This window comes from Natator depressus, chromosome 15 (genome assembly GCF_965152275.1).
Source record: "Natator depressus isolate rNatDep1 chromosome 15, rNatDep2.hap1, whole genome shotgun sequence".
Lineage (NCBI taxonomy): Eukaryota > Metazoa > Chordata > Testudines > Cheloniidae > Natator > Natator depressus.
In genome coordinates this window covers 14,132,757-14,150,712 of record NC_134248.1, presented here as the reverse complement: position 1 = coordinate 14,150,712, position 17,956 = coordinate 14,132,757, and the positions used below count along the sequence as shown (strand labels likewise).

The 17,956-nt window shown below is 40.9% G+C and overlaps 1 protein-coding gene across 4 annotated transcripts in view; it reads left to right on the top strand.

Moving 5' to 3' along the window:
- DGCR2 (DiGeorge syndrome critical region gene 2) overlaps window positions 1–17,431 on the top strand; it is a 64,202-nt gene extending 46,771 nt beyond the window's left edge. For all 4 annotated transcript variants that reach the window (XM_074973238.1, XM_074973236.1, XM_074973239.1 and 1 more), the window contains 5 exons: window positions 1,244–1,420; window positions 2,717–2,920; window positions 11,737–11,889; window positions 13,380–13,616; window positions 15,340–17,431. In XM_074973238.1, coding sequence (XP_074829339.1) covers window positions 1,244–1,420; window positions 2,717–2,920; window positions 11,737–11,889; window positions 13,380–13,616; window positions 15,340–15,581 — 1,013 coding nt within the window. In that variant the 3' untranslated portion in view covers window positions 15,582–17,431. The remainder of the gene's footprint in view (window positions 1–1,243; window positions 1,421–2,716; window positions 2,921–11,736; window positions 11,890–13,379; window positions 13,617–15,339) is intronic.
- The last annotated feature ends 525 nt before the right edge of the window (window positions 17,432–17,956 follow it).

The window sequence follows — 17,956 nt, the reverse complement described above, 5'->3', positions numbered from 1 at the left end:
GGCTGAACAAGAAGTAGGACTGAGTGGACTTTGTTTTGTTTTTGAGTGCAGTTATGTAACACACAAATCTACATTTTAAAGTTGCACTTTCACGACAGATTACATTATAGTACTTGTATCAATCAGGTGAATTGAAAAATACTATTTCTATCATTTTTACAGTGCAAGTATATGTAATCAAAAATAATATACACTTCGATTTCAGGTACAACACAGAATACAATATATATGAAAATGGGGGGGAAAAACATCCGAAATATTTAATAAATTTCAATTGGTATTCTATTGTTTAATAGTGCGATTAAAACTGCAATTAATCATGATTAATTATTTGGAGTTAATCGTGTGAGTTAACTGCAATTAATTGACAGCCCTAATTAGTATAATATTTAAACTGTTTGCACTCACAGCAATTTTTTCATAGTTTTTGAAAGGGATTAGTATAGATGGGTAAGCGTAATCCCCATTGTACAGGTAGGGTAGGTGAGGCACAAAGACCTTGAATTGTGTGCATGATGTCTCTTGCAGTCAGTGGCGTTGAGAAATAGTTCAGGAATGCTGACTCCAAGTGCTCAATCCACTAATCCATAACTGCCCCTCATGTCCAAAGAAATACACAAATGTGGGAAAATGAGATTACCTTGTGACAACATTAGCATGAAAAACATAGGGTTAGATCCTCAGGCCTGGCTTGGAGCCCATTACAGTTGTGGGGAGTGGGAGAAATAAAGATGCTGGTCAATGACTCTAGAGGGCCATTACAGCACTGAGGGATCAGCCCAAACATGGCCAAGAAACCACAATAGTGCCATTTCCCTAGCTACACTCTGGGCAGCTTAAGAGCTGTCAGATCTCTCACTTGGGATTCTTCCATGATAATGGAATCCTCAGATAACCAAACCAGCATTGCAGGGTGGGCTGGAGCAAAGCAGCTGCAGTGGGATCAGGATCTGTCCATGTTCAGAATAAGATTACAAGAGTATATAAAATGACATTTGGCATCTTAAACATGTAGCTACAGCAGCCTTTCCTCTTCACAAACATGTTTTATCTTGGGATACAGCAATTTTGTCTTCCTGTTCCTCCCAACTCCCTTCCACCTCAAGGAGCAGTGCTAAAATGAAAGGATAGTTGCCTTGTACTAGAAGTTGGCTGTGCATGGAGTAAATGAAAAGCTCTCTAGAGTGTCTAAAGCTTCCTAAACCTGCAGGCTGCTCACACCAATAATAAATTCTCACCCTAGGTTCCTCAGAAGTATTCTTGCCTCCGGATCCTATCTTTGGTACGGCTATGTCTGAAAATGAAAATGTTCTTTGTGCCCAGCTTCAGTGTTTCCATTTACCCACCCTTCGGCACCACGGTTTACACAGCTGGTATGCTGAAAACTGCTATGAGAAGTCTTCGTTCCTCTGCAAAAGGAGTAAGTTGTAATACAATGCAGATAATCGAATAAAAATGTTAGTGCAGATAACTTATAAATACGCAGAGCTCTGAGTAGACGTCTGTTTTGTCCTTCATGCCTCTTGTCCTGCATCAGTGAATTTCAAACAGCCGCAAAAGTTCTCTGAATTAGTTGCTTGTTTAAGTGGAGGATTAACATCATTGGTTGCCAGTTGTAGAAAAAGCGATGAAAGCATTTGAATGTAAAGTAAGGCTTTCATTCTAACAGCAACCCTTATTCCCTCTCTCAAGCTGTGTAAAGTCGTCTTTTTAGAGGGACACCCCTGTTTCAGTCTTTTCAGAGGGCATTGAAGATGGATGGTATCAGTGGCCCTTTTTGGGAGAAAAGTTAAATCATCTTGAGCTGTTGTTGAAGTCTAATCCTGCTTCCTTTGTAACAAAGTAAGATTAACTCTAACAGGAAGGAAGGAGAAAAATAAATTCTGTCTCTGGTGCTTTCTGCTGTTGCTAAGAAATTGCAGGCACAGCACATGGTCTTGACTGCTACTCCTGAGACCTGCCCAACTTCTAACATCTGACTGTTTTAAGGCATTGTTTTTAGCTTGCCTTTCTGGTCACTAGTTCTAAGCACAGTGTTTCAATGGCTGGAGTTGCCTTGTCCAGCTAAGCAGACTGTTAATAGACAGAAGGCAGGAAGAGAAAGACAGGAGAGAGAGAGAAGTTGGGGAAGAAAAATAATACGTAAGGGAAGGAATGATAGCAGGATTTGAACACTTACATCCTAGGTGGTCAGAATTTAGCCAGAGCTGGTGGTCATAATACTGTCTGGTTTCCTCTCTCTGTTGTACTGATTCTGAAAGATGTCTTAATCAGGCCAAGTCAAAGGCCCAACAGTGGCATTTACGGGTCCCAGGAGATGGCAGGAGCAGAAGTCCACTTGCCCTACTGTTTCTTTCAATGACCCTCAGATAAGAAATGTCTAAAAGATTGACAGCTACATCCTATTAATACTGACTGACTAAAACACACTTTGATTACTTCATTTATTAAAAAAATAAAAAAACCTTGTATGTCTAGAATCTTTCAGCTTTGTCACGCCAGCCCATGGCAGTACCATGACCCTTGAGGATTGCTTTTCACAGTTCTTTTAATGTAAACAATCCAGTTTGTACTTGTCTTTTCATTTCCAGCTTTTGCTTATTTTTAAGCAATTTTACATAACAGATTGAGTTGGGTGCCTGTTACTCTGGCAGAAAGAGCTGCACATATGATTTCTTCTGGTGAGGTATTGATACACATTTCTGTTCTGTTCCAGGCCAGACCTGTGTTGATATCAAAGACAACATTGTTGATGAAGGCTACTATTTCACCCCAAAAGGGGATGACCCCTGTTTGAGCTGTACCTGTCACAATGGGGAACCAGAGATGTGTGTAGCAGCCCTGTGTGAACGGCCCCAGGGTTGTCAGCAGTATCGCAAAGACCCAAAGGAGTGTTGCAAATTTACATGTTTAGACCCAGGTAAGTGTGTTAAACTGCATGTTTTCGGCTGAGTGAAGTGAGATCTAACGCTCAACTTGATGGCATCTTTCTCTGTGACATGATAACTTTGGAATGCTATTATTTCCCATCAATTACCACATTCCAGGGAAGGTTCTAGGTATCAGTGGGCACATCTCCTTATTCTGGTGCAAATTTGGAACACTGGAAAAGCCTGACTTACAGGAAAAGCAGGCTCCCACTCTGCCTGGTGCTGTAGGCAGAGGAATGTCTCCTGTGGCCCCCTGCTACGTACAGGTACAGGTCAGAGGCAGTAGCTTGACTTGTTGGGTGGACTGGGGAGTACAGGTGGTGGAGGGAGGAAGTAGGGAAGTGGTAGTGGTGAGGATCTTCAGGGGAAGCAGGGATATGGAAGGGGTAGACTTGGTGACTGGTGGGCAGGAAATCCGGAACCCTCAAGGAAATGCAGGGGGGCTGGGAGGATTGGAAGCAGGGACCTGAAGTGGGGAGGGGGGCATCTGGAGATGGGTGGAGAGCACAGATCCTAGCATGAGGGGTGACAGCGTGGGACTCTGGCATGAAGGAAGGGATGAGGAGACTTGCAGAGGCCTTGGGAGGGTGGCACGCAGAAAACTGAGGAGAACCAAGATATGTCTCTTCATCTTGGTGGTGGTTGGTATTTCCTTGACAGAAGCATTAATGTTAAGGTGATCTTGCCAGGAATGGATTAATAAAAGCATCTGAATCTGTATTGGTAGAAAGTAGCCTTTTATTAAACTTGTGGTACACAGTGCTCCCTCTCCTCTTTCCAGGTGCCTTCCGATGATCTGCTCTGACATTGCTGATGCAGAGTGCCCTTCTTTCTCCCCACTCTACCCCACAGGAATAGCTTCAGTCTGGAGACGTAACCCAAAAACTTAGACTGTCCAACAGTGTCTAAAAGCCTGCTGCTGGTGGTACTGAGTAGGGGCCCGTCTGTCTGCTCGCTCCCTCCCTCCCGAGGGTCGGGCGGTATCTGCTGGCTCTCTGTGGATAAATGAGGGCAAAACATTCATGCAGTTTTGAGCCTGTTCTTTATATTCACTGCTGTGCCTAATCCCCAGAGTGTATTTTAATGTATCTTAATTGTATTTGTAACTGTGAATGTTCATGCTGAGTGCATTTGCAGGGTTGTAGCTGTGTTGGTTCCAGGGTATTAGAGAGACAAGGAGCTCAGAGACAATTATTTCAGTCTGGATATGAGTTCATAGGGGGCCTTTTCTTTCTATTTTCATCAGCTCTCCAGAGTTTGGGGATATTCAGTGATATCGAAAGGCAGCAGCTTCAAAACTTGTAAGGTTTTGACACAACATATAATTAGCTGTGGAACTCGTTGCTCCAGGATGTCACTGAGGGTAAAAACATAGCAAGCTTCAAAAAAGGGATTGGATGCACAGATGGATAACACAACTGTTCAGAGTTGTTATAGTTAATGTTATGGTGGAGTCTTGGGTATGTCTCCTTTTTCTCTGGTGCCTGGGTGTATAATCTTCTGTTTTTGTTCTTAAGTTGATTTGTTTCAAGGGCTTTTTGGTGGTGGTTGGTGTTCCTGGATAGAAAGGAGTGTCAGTGGTGTGTGTCATTCTTACCATATGGTGGAAAGTCCTTGGTATTAGAAATATTTATACCCAGGAAGGTGGTGACAATGAAAATCATTTGGTGCCTTGCCTGCCATATGTATATGTGGTCAGTCTCTCAGAACATGTAGACAAAGTTCTAGTGAGTGGTGGGCAGGGGCCTATCATAGTACATATTACTACCATTGACTTGGGGGGGATAGAAGAGAAGTCCTAGCACCTTAATTCAGATTAGGAAAGTCTGTAGGTTCAAATGCTTTTGATTCCCTGCACAGGACCAGCTAGATGAGGAAATTCAAGATCTCAGTGTTAAGTGATGTAAAGAGGGTTTGTTTATACGGCACTGATGAACTTTTGGGGTAGAGGAAAGCTAACAATGAGGGATGTGTTCCCCCTGAATCAAAGTGAAAACAGCACAGAAAATTGGCAAGTGTTAGATGTTTTTAAACTGGAAGATAGGGAACTGACCCACAGGGTCTGAGGAGCATTCAGGTCCCAGTAATATCTACTAAGAATGTAAGGAACACCGAGAACTCCATATAAACATAAAGGAGTATCTGTATATGGTAGTGGACGATAGGACAGAAATTACTACTGAAATGGAGAAGGGACAGGTTGAAATGAGTGATACAGTTCAGGGGCAAAATACCCATGATGTGTGCTATGAGGTAAATTTAAACCTGATAAATAAACCTGTATGTGCCTGTATACCAATGCAAGAAGCTTAGAAGCAGAAATAGGTGACCTAGAATACCTAGCAATGGAAGGGCCCTTTGCCATCAGTGTTGCAAGGATTCTGAGAGTTATAAACCAGTGAATTCTAAACTTTCAACCAATTCACTCAGTACTGAAATGAGAAATCTAGATCAGTGGTTCTCTGCCCGGGGTACGTACGTCAGCTCATTTAGATATTTGCCTAGTTTTACAACAGGCTACGTAAAAAGCCCTAGCGAAGTCAGTACAAACTAAAATTTCATACGGACAATGACTTGTTTATACTGTTCTATATGCTAAAATGTAAGTTCAATATTAATATTCCAATTGATTTATTTTATAATGCGCTAAAAATGAGGAAAGTAAGCAATTTTTTGTAATACTGTGTTATGACACTTGTATTTTTGTCTGATTTTGTAAGCAAATAACTTTTAAGTGAGGTGAAACTTGAGATACTCAAGACAAATCAGACTCCTGAAAGGGGTACAATAGTCTGGAAAGGTTGAGCTACTGATCTAGATGGGGTAATCGGCAGGGGTTCTATAAAGAAGAATAATCTCCAGCCCAGAACTCTGAGCATGTCATCATCTAGTGGATAAAAGGGAATTGCTAAACTATAAAGAGAGAAACTCTTCCTTCACGCAGGCCAGCAACTGCTGCAGATTAGGGGAGGAAAAAAAAAAAAAAACCTTCTCCTATGGACAGGTTTTCATAATTGTCCATTACAGAAATTCTTGCACTTTCCTCTGAAGCATCTAGATACTAGCCACTTCTAGACCTTGAACGTTGGACCAGACAGACCACGAGTATGATCTGGTATGGCAATTCCAGTATACCTTGGTTCAGACAGCAAACAGAAGCTTTTGAGCTTGGTTTTGTGTTTTTCAGTAATCTTAAGTAAAGACCATCTGAGTTTATTTTTAACAAACCTGTTCACTCTTCAGAGTTCCCCTGGTTTTCTTTGAGAATAGCATGAGGCTACTGTTTGTCAAAATTCAAACAGAAGGACAGCTTTGAAGTGGACTAGTGCTCATTTGTGTTTTAGCGTGTGCTAGCCAGTAGATGGCGTTGTTTGTCACGGAACAGAATTTGGTGAAAATAATCTGATTTTATTAGATTGTTGTTTAAAAAAGCAAATGTCCTCACTATTTTCATTCTTCTGTACTAGCCCAGTCATTTGGATATACTTCATTCAAACCAGCAAGTGGAGAGAAAGAACTCTATGCAATTTGACATCCCCTGCTATGTAAGGTGCTTGTCAGGTCAGATTCCCCACTTGTTTCATCTTCGTTAGGTGGAATAGTTCTCTAGGTAACTGAGAGTATTTGGAGTTCTCAAAGACTTGGCAGACTGACAATGTAGGTTTATTTTAAAGTCATTTAGAAAGATTTTCTGTAAGTTTCTTCCTGATTTCAGACTGGTATTGCACTTTTGCACAGTGTCTAACTGAAGCTTCAGTGCCCGTGGCCTCTCATGCATTAACTACTATGCAAATGGGTATACAGATTGGCTAAGATCCACAACTCTCTATAACCAGGGTTACAGCCAAAATGAGAAGGTGCAGTCTCTGTGGAGCTACAAAGTTTAACCCAGCTTGGCCAATTCCTTATGCCTCAATTATTTTAAGGGGCTTTGGCCATCTAAAAGCATTAGACAGGAAATATATACCCGGGATACCTGGGACCTGCTCCTCTAAAATTGTTCGGAAGCAGGTGCCTTTCTCTCACCGATAAACTTCAGTGGGGTAGGGATTAATCTTCTCTGCTAATTACCTAACTGGCACAAGAGAAACCTTTGCCCTAGAGCACTCATACCAGAATGTTTTGGGGTTTTTTTGCTTAGGGGGAGGAAGGACTACTGTTCACTTGGTATTAAGCTACAGCAGACTTTGTGTTGGTATAAATACTGTGTACTGTGAGTTATGATTTTACAGGATGGTCCAGGAGAAATTGATCTAAGCTTTCTTGCTTGCATTTGTTTAAGCATCTATTGATTCTGTTTTCTCAAGGGAGTTATTGGAAGTTTATGGCTTTGTATTCCAAGTACTGGCTACTTACATGCAGGTATAATGCAAGAAGTAGTTATAAATTGTGCAGAAGAGCTTCAGTACGTTGCATGTGTATTGAGTGATTACTGAGCAGTTGAACAGGTATTTGAAAGCTGGGTTTTTTTGTTCTTGGGCCGTACAAATCGAAGTTCATTCTGCACTGTATTACTTGTAAGTTGGGATGTGAATTTAAGTCTTGGTGTCCCTTTAAAAGGGGCTTATTCAAAAAAACAATTTGTCTTGATTGGCATTTTTCTGCATAATAAAAAAACCTAATTATATTTCAGGTTACAAAAGATGTGGTCGTGTTTCAGAAAGCTCTACAGTACGGAATGCGTGGAGATTCTTCTCCCCCCCCCCCCACTCCCCTCCCTCCCAAAAAAGGGAAAAAACCCAAATACCCCCAAACCTTTCTGTTGAGTGTGTGGCAATAGAAACCAAGCAAGTGCTTATCAGCTGCAAATCTGTCCGGAAGCCATGCTTATCATAAGACTGATCTGTAAGTCATGTTCATGATTAAAAGCTGCTAGCTTCTTCCTGCTTTATCCGTCACATGCAGTATGAAAGTTAAGCTTAAACTTGCACTAGGAAGGGGTGGGGGGGAATGACGGCTTTCCTCCCGCTATTATCGGCAGTGGTAAGATTTGCCTGTACCCTAGTACCAAATTCTTATCTTAAACTATTTTAATGCAGCATCAGCCACCAGACAGAATTGAGATGACCTGAGATAACACTGCAGCAAGGTTCTTTAATCCTTGTTTATGCTGTGGATTTTAACTATTTCATGAATGCTATTTTTGAAGAGTATACTTTACCTCTCTGTATTCCCTGTTTTAAGACCTTCGTTCTCTAGTGAAACTGAAGCCATCTTAAAAATAGCGTTGTATTCTTGTCTTAGAAGCTAGTTTTATTTTATTAAGTAACTTAATTATTGGGGAAGAGATTCATTAAGCAGCTGTAAAACGTAGTTCATAGTGAAGTCTCTTCTGGTGGTGGTAAACACTGACATTTTCACATGAAGCATGTCAGTTTTTCCCTCTGGGGTTTTACAGATATTAGATGACTAAACTAGTAAGTTGCTTTCTTTAATCAGTGCAGATTTGTCTTTGTCAAATATTTCTGGATATCCTCCCAAAACCCCCATCTCAGGAGAAAGAAAACTGTTTAATTTACCTACTGTTGATTAGTAGTCCTCCAAAGAGAGACCATGGGGAAATACATCTTGCTGCTGAGTTGGCAGATTATAAGCACTTACTGTCCGAGTGGGTAAACAGCAACTGTAATAGTGCACAAGACTATTTTTTTTAAAGGAATTGGGAAGGGAGGGAACACTTCAGTGCTAGGAATTTGCTGAGCAGTCACATCTACAACACTTGATCCATTTTGACTTGTTGAGGAATTATTTTAGTGCCTTGCATTTACAATACCACAGCTGAGGGGAAGTGTGTGTATGGTTCTATTTGCTCTCTGTGGGTGTGACAAAGTAATTTATTTGTGTGACATCTGTTCAGACAGATCTACCCGTATCTTTCAGTGTATTTTGTTTCTTTTAATATTTCTATGAATTAGAGAGCTCAGTGTGTAGAAGCCTCTGCAGTGACTGCAGATTGATGCATAGTCACAGGATACTGTCGCTGTCTCCAATTCCGGGAAGCTGTTCACTCAGCTGCCAGCATTTGGTGAAATATACAATTTGGGAATAAAATGTCACACTAGAGACCTATGTTCTGTACCTCTATAAAAGTATCTTTTATCTAGGATTTGGTTTATGGTCAAGTCCCTTGCCAGGCAGGCAGAAGTTCTAGGCAAACCTTTCAGGACCATGACAAGGAGCACTTTGAAAGAGGGCTGTGACCAGAAATGGGCTGAGCCTTGCCCCAGCTGTGATAGATGTAAAGAGACTAAAGAGCAGAAGCAGGCAGGACCATGTCAGGACCATGACAAGGAGCACTTTGAAAGAGGGCTGTGACCAGAAATGGGCTGAGCCTTGCCCCAGCTGTGATAGATGTAAAGAGACTAAAGAGCAGAAGCAGGCAGTATATTGTGCTGTGGGCAGGGGTGAGCTGGGGATGACCACAAACTCAGAATTGCCAGTGAAAAGAGGAAGGCTGTTGTGTTCATGTGTTCACACTGAGCAAATGAGGTTAAAAGTGAAAATGAGAATATGATAAATCCACTTAACTTTTAGTTGTGTGCCATTAGGAGGAGGCAGTACGAGCTAAAGAAGGGGATGCTGGAGAGGAAGATAAATAGGAGAGGGAGGCTGAGGAAGCTTGTTAAAGCTATTCTCTTACAGCAAAAGTAGAGAGTGCTGTTTCATTTACATTGTTAAACACAGAAAACTAGGAGAATAGCAGAAAGGAAAATCAGATGGCAGGTTTTATATCCAGATTTATTGTTGATACATTTTCAGTATTTTAGCGAAATTTAAGTCCTTTGCAAACCCTGCATGTGATTTATAATTATTTGGGTGGTTGCTTAGTTGCTGCTTGTGATTAAGCTTAGGGAACCAAGATAGTTCTGGGTTACAGTGGTGAGTCAGGAGGGTTGGTAAAGCTATTTGATCAAAATACAAGATTTTCTAAAGGATACATCTCACTTGCTGAATTTGACAGAAAATGAAGGAAAAGACTTGGAAGAGCCTCATCCTACATCCCCACTTCCACTGCCTTTCCGGAAATTCTCTCTCTCTCCTCTCCCCCCCCCCCCCCCCAAACGGCACTTAAACTATTTGAAGGTAAATTTTACTATATTTCAAATGTCAGGCAGCAACTAAAGAGCAGTGCAAGCTGGGAATGGTGGCTTGGGATGCATAAGGTTCTGAAGTGGGAGGCAGATATTGTCACTGGGAGTTGAGAGCCCAGTTTGAGATTGTGGATATTCGCAGAGGTCGTTGGACAGCTGGGTGGGAGACATTTGGTTAACGTATGAGGGGGAACGTGTCGATGAAAGTCTATGGTGCGGGGTGGGCTTCTATTAAGAATTAAAAATAAGATTGATTGTGTATTAGCTGTGCGATTGTACACACTGCTTGTTTCTATAATTTATTAACACTAGAGGTAGGATTCATAACCTCATAAACACACATTGAAAATAAACCCACTTGAAATATTTCACAGCTATAACCTCATCTGACAGTTTTATTACTATAGTAGCACCAAGTCAGAATACAAATAGGAGTACAGTATGCAGAGGAAATGTTGTTTTTTGTGTTAATTTTACTATCTAAAGTTAAGTAGTTCAATCTTAGAATCAAACAGTAAAGTGTAAAAGACCTTTTACAAAAATTCCTTGTGGTAAATCTCTAATAGAATCTTAGCACAAGTCAGAATATTTTGTATGTGGATGTATTAATCTGTTGTGAGTGATCCATAAAATGCAACATAAGAAGCTGGGGAACGTAAAAGAGCAGCCGTTCCAAGGGACAGCCAGCAGCACTGAAGACAGTGCCCAGTTAGTAATCGTAAAATGGTATTCCTTAGCGCAGTTGCTTATGTTCCCATGTTCTCTGGCTGTTCTAGTCGTCTTTGGATCAAACGATTTGTTTTCAAAGTCAGTTATAGAATTGTGCTCATTTTATAAAATAACTTGGTGCATGACATAAGTGCTGGAGATTTGTAGCAAAGTTCATTTGAGAAGCAAAATACTTAGGATAAAGTTTCAACCCTTCCAACAGCTCATGCACAGAAGTTTGCAGAGATCAGTGTAATCACTGCTTTTATTTAACAGCAATATGCAGGTAATATACAGTTGTGTCCTCTTCATCCAGTGCAGACAGTCCTGTCTCTTGGCCCTGGTTTACACTGGGGGTGGGGGGGTCGACCTAAGATAAGCAACTTCAGCTACGTGAATAGCTACACATGAAAAGCATTACCAGTATCTAAATGCAGAGTTTGATGATTATCACCCCTAGGTGATATGTAAAACATTCCCATTCATACAGATGGATAAATTGAAATTCAAAAAAGTTGTGACTTGTCTAAGATCAGACATGAAGGCTCTAGTAGAGCTGGGAATAGAACCCAGATTTCCTAATTCCCAGGTCTTTGCCTTAACCCTAAGACTGACCTCTATGCTCTTGGAGCACAGATGGATTGACTCTTTCTGGTGCAAACAAAGATGAGTATCTGAAATGCTCTTTAACTTCTGCTTTTCCCCTTTCCATGTCATGCGAGACTTTCATCTGTAGTCTTAAGCACTTGGTTCCACTGTGCCGGATAACAAATGTTAAGGGAATCCAGATTCGTTACAAAGGATGGATTTCCTAATAACTTTTTAATATACAATATTCTGCATGTATGAAATATAGATGAATTTAAAACCTAGTTATTAATCTTCACTCTAGGTTCATACTTCCCCAGTATTGAAAGAAAACATCAAGAAAAATAACTTTTGGTCAAAGTAGTAATGTGTTTTTTTTTGTTTTTTGTTTTTTGTTTTTGATTTAATTCACCTAACAGATGGCAACAGTTTATTTGACTCGATGGCAAGTGGAATGCGGCTGATAGTAAGCTGCATCTCCTCCTTTCTTATCTTATCTCTGCTGCTCTTCATGGTCCACCGGCTGCGCCAGAGACGCAGAGAGCGCATTGAGTCTTTGATTGGAGTAAATTGTAAGTATTCTGTAACTGCAGTTTTAGCCAGTTGTGTTGTAGCTGTGTTGGTCCCAAGATATTAGTGACAGATGTGGGAGAGGTAATATCTTTTATTGGACATGCTTCTGTTGGTGAGAGAGACCAGCTTTCGAGCTAACACAGAGCCCTTCAGGTCTGGGAAATGTACTCAAAGGGTATGTCTGCACTGCAATTAAACGCCCACAGGTGGCCTGTGTCAGCTGATGTGGGCTTGTGGGACTCAGGCTTCAGGGCCGTAAAATGAGTGTAGGCGCTCAGGCTGGAGCCTGGGCACTGGGATCCTCCCCCGTTCACTCATCAGTGGACAAGCCTGGGAGCTTAAATTCATAAGTTTGCCAGGTACTAAAAATCATGGACTGAATAGAGACGCTGATTATAGCTGTCCCCTTCACCTGGAGTGGTCCCTTGTGTGTTAACTACTTATACTAAACAATCTGTTCCACCTTGTATTTAGCTGTGACACTGAGTACACTTCCCAGCGGAAGAGCAGCTCCGTGTAAGCTTGGCTCTCACCCACAGAAGTTGGGTATTGCCTCACCCACATTGCAGTTTTAGCTCAGTTATATAAGCATGCTTCCAAAGTGGATTAACCTAAGCTGCACACAGGCTGTTTTAGTGTGGAATCCGAGTGTCCACATGGGATGATAGTGTGGAATAGCTTTTGCGCCTTACATTCACAGCCTAGCTATTGCACATAACTTCCCCATGAATTCCCTGTGTAGACAAGCCCTTAGTAATAGAATTATAAGTCTCTGCCATGTAAAGAGAACAAGTGGAAATGGGAGTCTGGCTCTGAGCTGACCTGCTGAATGGCTGTGTCTGAACACTTCTGCATACTGGCTCTAATTGTCATGATTTGAAAAATAAATTAATTCTGTGGGGCACGCCTGATCTTTCTAAAGATCTTGTACTGACACCAGTCTTGTTTCTCATTCTCTGATTGGGAGGCTTCTGGGTAGGAACATTAGTTAATGTGCCTGATTATCATGTGAGCAAGTATACTAAAGTCGTCATTTGACATGGTACCCTGATCAAGTGTTCCAACATTCTTCTCTTTGTCCATTCGTTGAGGGAATATTAATGGTGGTAACATTTGTACCATGCCCAAAGGTGTGCTTGGGCACCTTGTAGAACAAATAGACCAATAGATCCCTACCTTAAAGAGCTTTAAAGGCTAGAATTTAGATATGATGTGGGTGAGGATGAGGACAAACGGGGGGGGGGGGGGGGAGAGAATTGCTAAGATTTATATATGCTTCTGGATGGCTGACATTTAGGCCTGGCATTAGCAGTATGGTTTTTAGGGTGAATTTGAATGAGGCAAAAGTATGGCTTCATTATGTAGGTTTTGGGAGAGATTCTGTGAATAAGGGGCAGAATGGAAGAAGGCGCAGAGGTGGGCCTTAGTCCGGAGGGAAAGGAAATGGGATAAAGCCACACATTTTCTCATACTTTATTCGTTTAAACAGTGCACCATTTTAACCTGGGCCGCAGGATGCCTGGTTTTGATTATGGTCCAGATGGTTTCGGAACAGGCCTTACTCCGCTGCATCTTTCAGATGATGGGGAAGGTGGGGCCTTTCATTTCCATGACCCCCCACCACCCTATACAGCTTACAAATATCCTGATATTCAGCATCCTGATGACCCGCCTCCTCCCTATGAGGCTTCCATCAATCCAGACAGTATCCTTTGTTCTACTCCAGGTACGTGGGCAGGAGTTTTGATAATTTTACGAGCTTGGTAACAAATATCTTTACGAGGAACACTCCAGTCCTTTTTTGTTCTGCTTAGAGGGAAGATAATCTAAACTAAACTGGAACATACAGCTATTTTAGGGATTCTATGATAGAAGAGCAATGATATATTTCAGAATCTAATCTTTCACTTTTTGTGGCAAATGTTTTAATACAAGTCTTGCTCTATAATAATTTTTACTCTTCTTAATACTAAAATTCTCTGGGCCTCTAAATCAGTATTTGTATGAGTGCTGCAAACTTGTTTTTAGCTCTTAGACTTCACCTCTTCAAAGTTTCATATGACTTAAATATGATGGAGGAAACCTAACCTACAGCAGCTGGAGGCAGGAGAGTGAACAATCTCTTGATAGGTAAATTTAGTGTATGCTGGCAGAGCAATCACAACGGGAGGGTTCTTGATGATGGAATTTGTTTCCTCCATGCCTTACAGAGCACACCTTCTGTGCACAGCTCACCTATTCATTACAGGCCTTTGCCTGATGAAGGTTGTTTTTTGTTTACTTGAAGGTGTAGTCCTTTAGTTGTTGTAGATGGTCAACTAAAAGTTGATATTTAGTTGTTGTATTACATCCTAAGCTGAGATGAAGCATGAATGTTTATAAAACAAACCATAGGTCACTAACACTTCGAAATACTCTAAGGTGTCTATCATCAAGAGTACTGAAGTTTTAAAAAAAAAAAAATGGAGAAGAGTCTTCAATATATTATAAGTTTTTTGAGAAATGTTTTTTTATTTTGTTTTGTGTTGAATTTTTATAAAGGTAACTAAAATGTAAATCAGTAATATGCTCTGAGAGCGGTACGTATACATGCAGTTACCATCACTTTTGAGGGTACTCTTGCTATCCTGGAATTCTTGAAGTGTGCATATGTTAATGAGAGACAAATGAGGAACACATCCAAACAAAACTATCTAAATAGGGGAGACTCAAATGCAGCAACAGTCTCTGTACCCTGACTTCTGAGCCATTGAAGTTATAAAAGCCAGTATTTGGCATCAAGGAAGAGCAAGGTGGAGTTCAGGGTTCATACTTTAAGAGATACTGACCTCAAATTGTTAGTTTCTGCAAAACCTAAATCTGTCAAAGTTTTTATGAAACTTCAAAACAAAAATAATTTCAGTGAAAGCTGTTAGTATAAATTTAAACATTTCTCTCTAATTCCTAACCAAAGCATTACAGCACTTTTGGTGCTTGAGAAGTTGCAAGTAAAACTGACTAGAAACATGAAACTGCCTTGTCTGTTTCAAATGTCCTTGGATGACTAGCAAAAATTAGCAGAGTAAATTAGACTGAAATGTTCTCATTTTTAATAGCATGGTATGTTAGTAATACAGTAATGGTATTTATATTTCTAAAGTGGCTTAAGCAACTGATCCCGTATTCTTTTTTTTAAGAAGTGCTCGTTCCTGAAGTGCTGCACACCCAAAGTATACGTGTTGACTAATCCGGTCATGTTATTGCTTATACCAAATATTGTCTATTTGGACCGACTAGCTAGATTTAACCCCTACAATGTGTGCCAGTTACTTGTTTGGCCTTTCTGGGGCTAGGTGTGAGGAGCATCTCATATGACAATCAAACTTAAATGCAACTTCATAGAATAACCATCCAGAGTGCACACTGACAGACCAGAGCTTTCTGATGTTTCTTGCCTTTCTCCCTTGCAGATGGTGTTCTTTCCCAGACAGTGCAGAGCAGTCAACCATCACTAGGAAACAGTGATTTATCACCACAGCTTACAGAGGAATCTCATCCTCCCTCAGTTGGCCCTTCTTCAGTGGGACTGGAAGACTCTGCAGATAGTAGCACCTTCCTTGTACCTCCGGACAAGCCCCTCAGCGAAAACACACCGGCAGAAACTCTTGCAGGAAGCCGCCAGAGTCACTGTTCTCTTAATACCATTGTATAAAGGAATAAAATGCTTACTGCTGGCAGAAATAATACGAGCAACTGTTTTGCACACAGCTGAACGGGCAAACACTACTCCATGGGGTGAACTTCGATTTTGAGCACCCTGCTTTTAATGTTCTAGTATAGGACTGTGCCTCTTTTTTTTGGCTGTCATTCATTCACGAATTGGTTTGTGCTGTAAATATGGATTGTGGAACCTGTACTTTTTTGCACTGGCTATGGGAAAGAAGGTGCAGAGAATTTTCTTTGACTTCTTCTAAAGAGGAAAAAGCGTGGGTAGCTTTTTTGTCTTTTTTAATCACGGAGCGGAAATGAAAAAAATCGACATCAGAAAAAAGCTTGTTTGAATTTGAATACCGTGGGATCCAGGAAGTGGACACTGACAAAAGAGGAGAAGGGACAGTCACTTTATAATCTGTTGTCTCTTTGCTCAGTGCTACACTCATGAAAAACTGGAGGATGAAAAGGATCTGCATAACGTTTGATTTCGTCTGCTTTTTATGGAAATGGGTACTGAGCGAAAAAAACCTGGGATTTGCAGTTACAACGTATTTATTTATCTGTAGCTGCAAATCTTGTACTGAGAGGTAAACTTCTGATTCATAAACAAGGATGTGTCTATAATACTGGCATCTCTTTACTAGAGGCACAGTATATGTTAGGTAGTGCTTTGGGGAAGGGATTAACTCCCTAACTGATACTTCAGTCATTTGAGATTTGTTCCGTTGTGTTAAATCTTTAAATCATCCCTTTCCTTTAAATCTAGCTTCATTTGAATTAGCAAAACTAACTTGTGTACTACAAAATGAGGCTCTTGTCAATCACCCACTAAACTTAACTTTCAGGTTAGGCGAAGATGGATTCTGTTGGCTTGGATTTTATGAATACTGAATACTTTTTAGTTTGTGTTCTCAAAATGAAGTGGGATTTTAATGTACACGGGATTTCCTTTCTCTTCTACCCCATCTTTCTTGCATCTGATTCTCCCTGATTTACTGTAGCAGCCCCCATAATCAGAGCAGATCAAGTTAGTCATATAAGGAATTTGTACTGAACACTTCTCGAGTGTTGTCCTGTTGCCTTATGAAAGGTAGCAAGCCTAGAGGGACAGGAAGAAAGCACTGCATGGGAATGGTATTGTGCTGTTTTGGTTAATTTTGGTAGTTACAGAGAAATCGTACAGGATTGATTAATGGGATCTAACTCAACAATGTGCTTTCCCAGTGTAGCTGACTTTTCCCCCTCCCCCCATTGTAAATGCTGCTACTTTCTATTTGGGATCTTGCTATTTGCCCTACTATACTTGGAGTGGCTTGATAGTTCAACCTGTTCGCACAAAAACCCTGATTTTCATCACCCAGTTTGTATTTAGTGTCTCGAAATTCAGGCACTTGCTAACCATCTTAAACCCCTTGGAGTGTATAAAACAGCTCTCACGTGCACTGCTAATGCAGGTGTGAGTGCATTAGGAAACACTGTTAGAAAAGCCGCTCCACTTGGGGAATCTTGTAAACATGGCCTGTTACCGTTCACTGTCTAACTTGTAATCTGTTTTAAAATGAGTGGCACAGTTCTCCACCCAGTGGATTCATTGCCAGTTCCTCCTCTGAATTAGAGTCCTGGTCCAGTAACATGGAGGGTATAGCAGAAGTCAGAGCCATGCATACAGCTTATGACTATATCAAGCATTTCTGAAGTATGAAAATAAAGCGGGTTTTGTGCACTTTTGGAGCACATTCATACGTTTTATACATTGTATGTACGTACTGATTTTTCTTTAGTTTTATATGTACGAGTGTGTGTGCGTGTTTCTGGGTGGCGATTAATAAATACATGCTGTAGATGGTACCCTTTGTGCTGCATCAAACTAGGTGAAGCTAAGCTCTGGGATATGAGTTTGTCTCCCAGGCTACAAAGTTAATGCTTCTATAAAGCTGGCAACACTATGTGATAGGACAGAGTATCATAGTTCATGTGGCTAGGATACAAAGTCTCTACTCCAAACTGTTCCAGAAAGGATTTTGCTAGCACTGGCCAACGGCAAACTTTTCTTATCGTTCCTTTAAAGCCAGGTAGAATATTCATTCTGTATCGCTTCCTAGCGCAATAATGAAAGGCCTTTAGGCTTGTTTTTGTCTCTTCTAATCGTTTCCTGGCTGAGGTGAACAGATACCTTACCTCACATGTCTCACAAGACTGCGTGAATCTGACCTCAGTCAGTTTTTACTTTCACGTGTTTCTCAGTGGTAAATTTATAGGAAAATAAGCTTTGTTGCAACTCAATTTCGTGATGGCTCATGGTTGTAATTATTCCAAATACAGACATTTTTCTGCAGCTGTCTGAGTGTAATATTTTTCATAGCTTCTGATCTA